This window comes from Limulus polyphemus, unplaced genomic scaffold, assembly GCF_000517525.1.
Source record: "Limulus polyphemus unplaced genomic scaffold, Limulus_polyphemus-2.1.2 Scaffold1403, whole genome shotgun sequence".
Classification (NCBI taxonomy): Eukaryota; Metazoa; Arthropoda; class Merostomata; order Xiphosura; family Limulidae; genus Limulus; species Limulus polyphemus.
This window is the reverse complement of record NW_013667013.1, coordinates 75,390-83,783: the sequence shown is the minus strand read 5'-3', so window position 1 is coordinate 83,783 and position 8,394 is coordinate 75,390. Positions and strand designations below refer to the sequence as shown.

The window sequence follows — 8,394 nt, the reverse complement described above, 5'->3', positions numbered from 1 at the left end:
AAAGGGTTAATGGAATTTATAATGTTTCAACATTATGATTAAGTTATAAAAGGCTTACTTTTTATCTTTTTATTACTGTGGTGTCATACTGAATTTTTTTGTTCCCATCACCAAAATTAGTTAGGTAATTTCATAGATTTTGTTAATTTACTTTTTGTAAAATACTCTTTTTTTGGAAATTAAAAAATTGTTTCTTTGAAAGTAGCATGCTTGAATATTTTATCTTTTGTGTAATATTTTACCATTATTAACCACAGTGTTGGGCTTGGCATGGCCTTGAGGCTAGGGCTCTCATCTTGAAATCTGCAGGTCATTAGTTCAAATCCCGTCACAGGACATGCTCACCCTTTCAGCCATGGGGTTGTTATAATGTGGCTGTCAGTCCCACTATTCACTGGTAAAGAGTAGCCCAAGAATTTGTGGTGGGTGGGGTTGACTGACTGCCTTTTCTCCAATCTTATCACTTTTTAAAATTAGAGTTGGCTGGTGCAGATAACCCTCGAGTAGCTTTATGCAAAATTTAACAAGCAAATAAACAACAGTGTTAACTTTATTGAAAATTACTTCAGTAGTTATAAGTCCTTAAATCATCATACAGTCTCTCAGATGTTAGTATATTAAGGTGGGATTCTTTAAAGTAGCCTTAGATGAAACGTGAGGTTATTGTTGAAATTGTGATGAAAAGATAGTAAATTAATTTAAAAAACATACTTATCACCCATGCAGTGAGCTACATCAACACATTTGTGTTATTTGAGATTGTAAAACTTTCATATACATGTATATTTATTGCTTTTTTAATCATTTAAAACTAGAAAGTTTGTTTTGAAATACACAGCGATTACTTGAAACACTGGAAAAGGGAAATGAAGAGATTGAACGACAAACAGTTGAAATGTTGAGAAAGGTGATGACTTTAAGAATCAATGAAACTGTTCTGAGTCGGAAGTTTGCAATATTACAAGAAGAAAGAAACATGTTGATAAAGGAAAATGAAAAAGTGAAGAAAGATATGATTGATGTGGAGATTGCAGTCCAAGAAAGGATTGGATTTTTAGAAAGAGGAAAAGTGAGTAATTTTTATTATTTCCATTTGGAAGATCTAGGAAAATCTATGTTGGGTAATTTCCTAGTATTGAAAAATATTTAAGAAAAACTTGAGAAAACCTGTAAAAAGTAAAATAAATAGAAAAGAAGTGAAATTAAAATGTTAGCAAAACTGTAAGTGGTGAAAATCACAAAACAAAAGACCTAATCAATACAAGATGGTATTAAAGGCCAAAAACAAAAAATTAAAGAAATTTTCCAAAATGTACTACCCTCTGCTGCCCTTTCGCTATTCCTTGACATTGGCTTTGCCTATCTAAGTATTGGTCTCGCATGCTCCAGTCTTTTATATCCTACTTAAATGCCCTTGGCAATCACAAATTTGCAAATCCCTCCACCTTGTCAATACGGCCTCTATCCTGACATTGTATATAAGCACCTAACTCAGATAATGTAATCACTTTTTCTCGAAAAACCATTGGTCACGGTTTTTCCTGATGAAGTGCTATGGTTCAATTCCGTGATGGATTACGATTTTCTCATCCCCTTGTGAATTTCTATATAATTTTAATTTCCTTTAATATTAATCATAAAAAAAAAATGGGCGTGATGTTTGAGGTATGAAATCATGAACTCCCATATTACCGTTGTCAGCTTGGCGGCTAATCGGACCTCCCCTAATTCTCCTTTGGTATCTAGCATCTCTCTACGGTCAAGGGGGGGGGTCACTCTCATTTGAGGCTGCCCTTGTTTCGATCTGTTGGGAGATGGAGACATACATTCGGTCCGGGGGTGTTTTCTCCTGGGGCCTCTGAAGTTGCTTTTCTGTTGATCCCGGTTATTCTGGAGAGAATTTGGACTCAATTTTTCTGACACATTTCTTTACAAAGTCGGCTTCTCATGAGTCCAGTTTGAATCACCCACCTCCTACTCCTTTTCTTCAATTAGCCATTGAGTTTCTGAGATTTGGGGGATTTTCTCTGTGACCTTTGAGTCTACTCCTCTCTCGATGTTGGAACGGTCAGGGGTAAGACTATTTAGTTTTTCCTTCTTCACTTGATATTCCTGGTTCATGCTGAGAGACATACTGCTTTATTATGTGATGAGATAGATATACCTTGTACCCTTGTTTGTCTGTTGGCATGCTTTGGGGGATGTATTTTTTCAATTCCACAGACTACACTCATTTAACTTTGGATATGTGGGGTTCCATGTTGGTTCATATGATCACTTTGAACCAATCACATTGTTTTATATTTGTTTGCTCTGTGTTGTTTCTTCTCCCAAAAATTGTCTCCATATCAATTTGCGGATGACTGGGATCTCCTACGGACTTCTACCAAACATTCTACACCAAGACTTTTCCCAGCTCGTTGGGGTTTAACGTCTACCATTGCCTGGGGTGTGCCTCACATGGAGTTTGTATCCACTTTACCATATCTTGTTTTGACCTGTTTTTTACTTGGGCTTAGCTTTTTCTCCTGTTGTTTCGGCCAGACAACTTTTTTATATCATCTCAACAACCATTTGAGTCTTTAGCCTCATGTACCATGTATAACCTCCCCCTTAATGGGTATTTTGTTGCTGCTGACATGCTGATGTCATCAGTTGGAGTTGTTGGCATGTTTATAGGACTCTTTATCTCTCCTCTTAGATCATTTTATACCTTAATAAGTCCTTTCTTTCTAAGCCTCTGGCAACCAGGAAAGGGTATACATTCCTCTCCACAATTCTTTTGCCAAGTATTTCTCAGCAGGGATTTTTCTGCTGTTCCTTGTCATTTTACTGAGTGCAAGAAAAGACTGCTACCAAAATGTATGCTTTTTGACAGTTGTCATTTCTATAAGAAATGTTAAAGGGGATATATTCAATTCAATTGAAATCAATTTATTTGACATGGTACAATAAAATCATGCATGTATATAATACTGACATGAAGATAATATACTAATAATATTTATAAACTAAACAACAACAAATATATACTTTCAAAAGTTTTTCTCTTTACTCGTTGTTTCCATTCATGTTCCTTTCTTCAAAATAATTCTTTTAATCAATTGATGGTGAAATCTCTGTTTTTTTCATGAAATCCCCCACAAAAAAAAATATTTTTGTTCTTAATAATTTTTTTCTTTCATATTGACTGTTCAGCACATAGAAAGACTGACAAATTGATGTTGAAATTGATATGAAATTTTAGGAATTGCAAAAAATTTATAATTTTTCTGTAATGTACTCTTGAAAAGAAGAATTTTAATACATATATAATATAAATATTTTGTGTATCATTAATAGTTCAGGAGATACAGAGTGTGACAGACAGACATTTGAATATTATATATATATATATATAGAGAGAGAGAGAGAGATGTTTTACTCTTTTTTTTGTAACTATATGACAATGTATAGATTATTGAATTTTTTTTCAGGAATTGAACACTTACAGGATAAATGCTCTTCAAAAAGCACTTCAGAAATCAGTACCAACATCAGAACTAGAAGCTGCTAACAGACAGATTGCTGAAATTAGTATAAAGTACCGTGATTTGTTAGAACACATAAATGATTTCAGTTTAAAAACACAAGAAGAAAAAAAAGCAGAGGTGAGTATTTTTTGTTCTTAATAATTTTGACTTGCATATGCTTTTGGTTTAACAGTGTCTCTCTTTAGTAATCAACATGAGTGACACTGCTATAAAATACATTTACTTTTATGGACAAGGATCATCCTGCTTTTGAAACACATACATTGGGCTGATGTAAAAGCTTCTGAATTCATATTGACAAAGTAAATTTTCATATTTCTCATTGTAACTATAAAGAATTGATATTCATCTTCTGTATGATGATAACTTTTATTAGGTAAGTAACTTCCAACCATTTTTGCCTATAAGGCTCAGATATTTTTTTATTTGAATATAAAATGGTGACTTGCACTGTATTAAAAAACTTTATGTGCTATAGAATCAAAAGATAATTATATGTGCACAATCTAATATATATATTTTTTTATGCTTGAGTTGATAATACTGTAAAAGCAAAAAACGTTTTGTAGAATCTTAGCATTATTTTAAGTCTAACACTTGTAAACAGTATCTAAGATGCCACATATACTTCCTGTTTGTCATGACTGTTTGGTACTTTGTCAGGCAACACTCAAACTTGTTCATTATTAGTTGTGAGTGACTTTTCCAACTAATCATATATTTCACATAATGACTCAATAATCACACATCCTTCAAATCTTGATTTATTTATCTAAGTTTAAACACAACACTAAGGATCTGAAATAGGTAAAAAGCAATCTCCTCTTGACTGGGGCTTCAATTTATGATTTTTGGCTCATACAAGTATCTTGAGAATGAAATTCAACCATCTAGATTACCAGGACTTCAAGGTCCAAGCATATGACTCTACCTCATTTAATACATTACTGTTTGATCCCCAGTGGTAATTGCACATAGATTGTTTCAAAAACATCATATCTCTTTGTAACTAAGTTACTGGATTTACATGAAAATTGAAAAAGCAATTCCACCAAAAGCTCCTGTTTTCACTATATATTAGAAAGAATGTTTGTATTGAGATAAAAGCTAGTGATTAGGTAATGAACACAAAACTGAGAAAAGTGCTATAATTACCTGAATATTGTATGGTGTAAATAATATGTATAATTAATAATGTAGAGGAATAGTGCCTTAGAAGCTTTAAATTTAATATGATGTATTGTTGTTTGGATTGTGACCCATACAATAATGATTCCTTTAATATATTTTGCTGCGGCACTAATAAGTTCTCTTAAGCTACAATTATACTTCATAATAAAGAAGAAATAAAACAATGACTTAATGAAATGTAATTTTTTTGTAAGAGAGACATACTTAATTTAGTGATATAAAAGTATACTGAATGAAGTAAGAAAACAAGAATAAATGATTGGAAAAGAATGCAAAGAATTAAAAAAACTTTAAAAATGCCTGTGCAAATCTTCTTATCTCTAGACCAAAGCCAGTATTCATACCAGGTGCATTTATTATTTGTCAGGAAATGTCTGTGTAAACCTTAGCCTTAGGCCAGAGCGAGATATAATGTTGGGTACATATATGCTTTCATTTCTGTGTAATTACAACCTTCCAAACAGGTAATACAGTGTTTAAATCAATAGAAGTGGTCACAGCATTCATAGCTGAGTCTGTTATTATTATAATCTCCAATAAGAAACTCACCTATAGATATGCTGTACCATTATATGGTTTAAATATGAATGTGAAATAGAAGTTTTCTGTTACTTAGAAGGATTTTTGACATGACAAAGTAAAAATATATTTGCATTATGGCTTTTCAAATGAAACAATGGATAGCAACATTGAATTAGTATAAACAGATTTTTAAGAAAATAGTAACTTTGTAAAATAAAGACATCATACAAATATATAAATGGTACAATAACATTTTTTTATATTCATATTTAACTTATGAACTTGAAGTTAACATAATCATGTTGCTACTTTTTAAAAAAATATTTATTATTTGATTTGAAAAATAGCTGAACTGGAAGAAATCTCAACTTTTTTTTTCTGTCAGATTGCCTATTTTTATTTAAATATTTTCATAAGTAAATGAGATATTTTAAAAATGTTTCAACAATTTAAAGGAACTATAAATCTTTCTTTTTAAATCAGTATTAAACAAGTTGAATAGAATTCTTGAAATGCTGTCAAGTAGTTTTATTTCAAAACTGTTTGTCCATAGGTTATGATCAGTACATATCAAGAAATAATAATAATTTTTCTATGAACAACACTCCAATGTATAGAGTTTAAAAATAATTATTCACCAAATGAAATTATAAAGAAACTACAATGTTAATTCAGTTCAGTTTGCAGTTGAAGAAAGATTATTATAAAAGGGTATTACATGATACCTGGTTGATACATTTTTCTCATATTGAAAACTATAAAATGTTCCTGTTCCTCACAAGACATTTATTTTGTTATATTCACAGCTATAAAAGAATAGCATACATGTTCTTCTTTGCACTAAATCTGTTGGATTCAAAAATACACAACTTCTTTGGTACAAATAAAAGTTTTTCTTCTTTATCTTGATTGGTAGTTACATATTTGTATAAAGAAGACTAAGACTCGACATTTTCTTTTATGATTCTATTTATTTGTGTTATATTAACCCATTATTTTAGCACAAAAGGCTCACTTATATTGAGATCTTCATCATACTAATATTAAATCTTCTAAGAACTGCATTTGTACAGTTTTAAGGTGGACAGTGTGTCGTTGTATTATCTATAGCCTATATCAAGTCTTCATCAGACCAAACTGTTTGGAGGATGTATTATAATAATAATGTGTAAATCACTTGGGTAAAGAAGAATCAATGCTATTTTATTTTTTGTTGTTACAATTCAAAAAATATTGATGAGAGTTGGTGGACACAGAAGAGAAAAAAGAAAAGTTTGAACATAAGTGTTTTGAAATATTCAAATCAAGTATCATAACAGTTTTGATAGGTAAATGTGTCATGTTTTTGTTTACAGTATGAGGTGAATAGACTTAAAGGTGAAAACCTTGCCTTAAAACGGGAACTGGAGACAGATAAAGAGAAGTTGCACAGATTAGAGATAATGGTTCAAGAACTGGGAAAAGGAGGTTAGTGTTATTGTGACATATTAAAGATGCATAAACTCCATTATTACATATTAAATTATATTCTTTTTCCTACATTTATAAAATGGATACAATTTAAAGGCGTAGTTGTTTGAATTTTCAAAAACTGCCTTACTAGCAGTGGCTAGCAGGTTAACCCTGTAGCTCAGTTGTTAGAGTGCTCACATATGAAAGGTCCCGGCTCTAATCCTTGTTGAGGACATTAAAAAAACATGCCCCATCAAGCAAACAGCAGCAATCAGCGCAAAAAATCAAATAATAATAGACAAACAATTTAAAGAAATTACAAGAACCATCTCTAAACAACATAGAGCATTGCAGTTTCATTTGGACAGACCAAAGAGTATCAGTAGTAAATAAGTTTACTAGTACAAAGTAACAATATTAGTTTCATGGGAAATTATTAGGGTTATAATTATTATAATTCGAAAAAAAAACATAAGTATAGTAAATTAAGTTTTTATATTGATATAGTTTGATTTATTTTAATGGGAGTAACTAACACTTGTATATTAAGCACCAGATACATGTTTGTACTTCTAAAAAGACTATTGTGTATATAGATTAACTTGACATTAGAAAAACATTATTTTCTCCACTTTTTATTTGTGTGATAAATCACCTTTTAATAATTAAAATATTAGAAAATTGTTGACTCTCTTTCATATATATATATAATTTTTTTTTATGTGTGTTTGTTCATGATGAAAAACTTGATAGCTAAATACCCTTATTCTGCCAAGTTCCTTTTCTACATATAATTTGCATGATAAATGATTAAAGGGCTAAAATACAAGAAAAAATGCAAAATTTTTATAATGCATGTACCTGTATTTTTGTGTAAACTACTTTATAGCTATAAGTTCTTTATTCTGCATGGCTACTACTTGGTAGCTAAAATACCATTTTGGCTACTGAGGTTTCTTTCCGCTTACTTGTCACTTGAATCATTATTACTATACTTTCCTAACCATTGTGCATTAAAGTTATTATGTTAATAAACATACAATAATGAGAAAACATTTTCAAACATTTCATATACAGTATTAGTATTCCCAAACAATATGTCATGTACATCAGTGTCTTTCATTGTTGGTAACCTAACTATAAGTTTATTCTTGAAAACTTAGGTTTTAGTCACTCAAACATTATCATTACATTGCTTACACAGTGCTCAATTCTATAAAACTGCATGAATAAACACAAACTTATTGCATAGGTAATACATTAAAGCATATGGATAGAGTACAAACAATCGACAACAAATGTGCATTGTATATATGATACAGTAATATTGTTATGCTATATTTTAAATGTTTATTTTCAACTCACATTACTTGGTTGTTAAGCTGTGTATCACATGTATTTATTACTTTGTTTCTGAGCAGAATTTAAATAGAACAAAATTAATTTTAGAAATTTATTTTGTTTATGTGATACTTCTGTTTCATTCTCAGCCTTCTATCATAACAAAGTACAGCTTAATAAATGCCAGTAAAATACTGTGCTTTGATAATACATAAATTAAACCTGTTTATCCCCTTCGATATGAGTCACAGGTGAAAGGCCATGTCATCTCGTTTGTTGACTCACATTCAAAATTTTATTGAACTACTATTTCATGAACCTATGTCAATAGGTTTGGTATCAAACTGTAGATTAT

General features: G+C 30.7%; 1 protein-coding gene across 1 annotated transcript in view; it reads left to right on the top strand.

The window, feature by feature from the left end:
- Nucleotides 1-8,394, top strand: part of LOC106463424 (centrosomal protein of 290 kDa-like) — a 149,136-nt gene that overhangs the window by 71,108 nt on the left and 69,634 nt on the right. Inside the window, exons 21-23 of the mRNA XM_022390915.1 lie at nt 839-1,069; nt 3,477-3,650; nt 6,602-6,713. Of these exons, the coding sequence (XP_022246623.1) occupies nt 839-1,069; nt 3,477-3,650; nt 6,602-6,713 (517 nt within the window). The remainder of the gene's footprint in view (nt 1-838; nt 1,070-3,476; nt 3,651-6,601; nt 6,714-8,394) is intronic.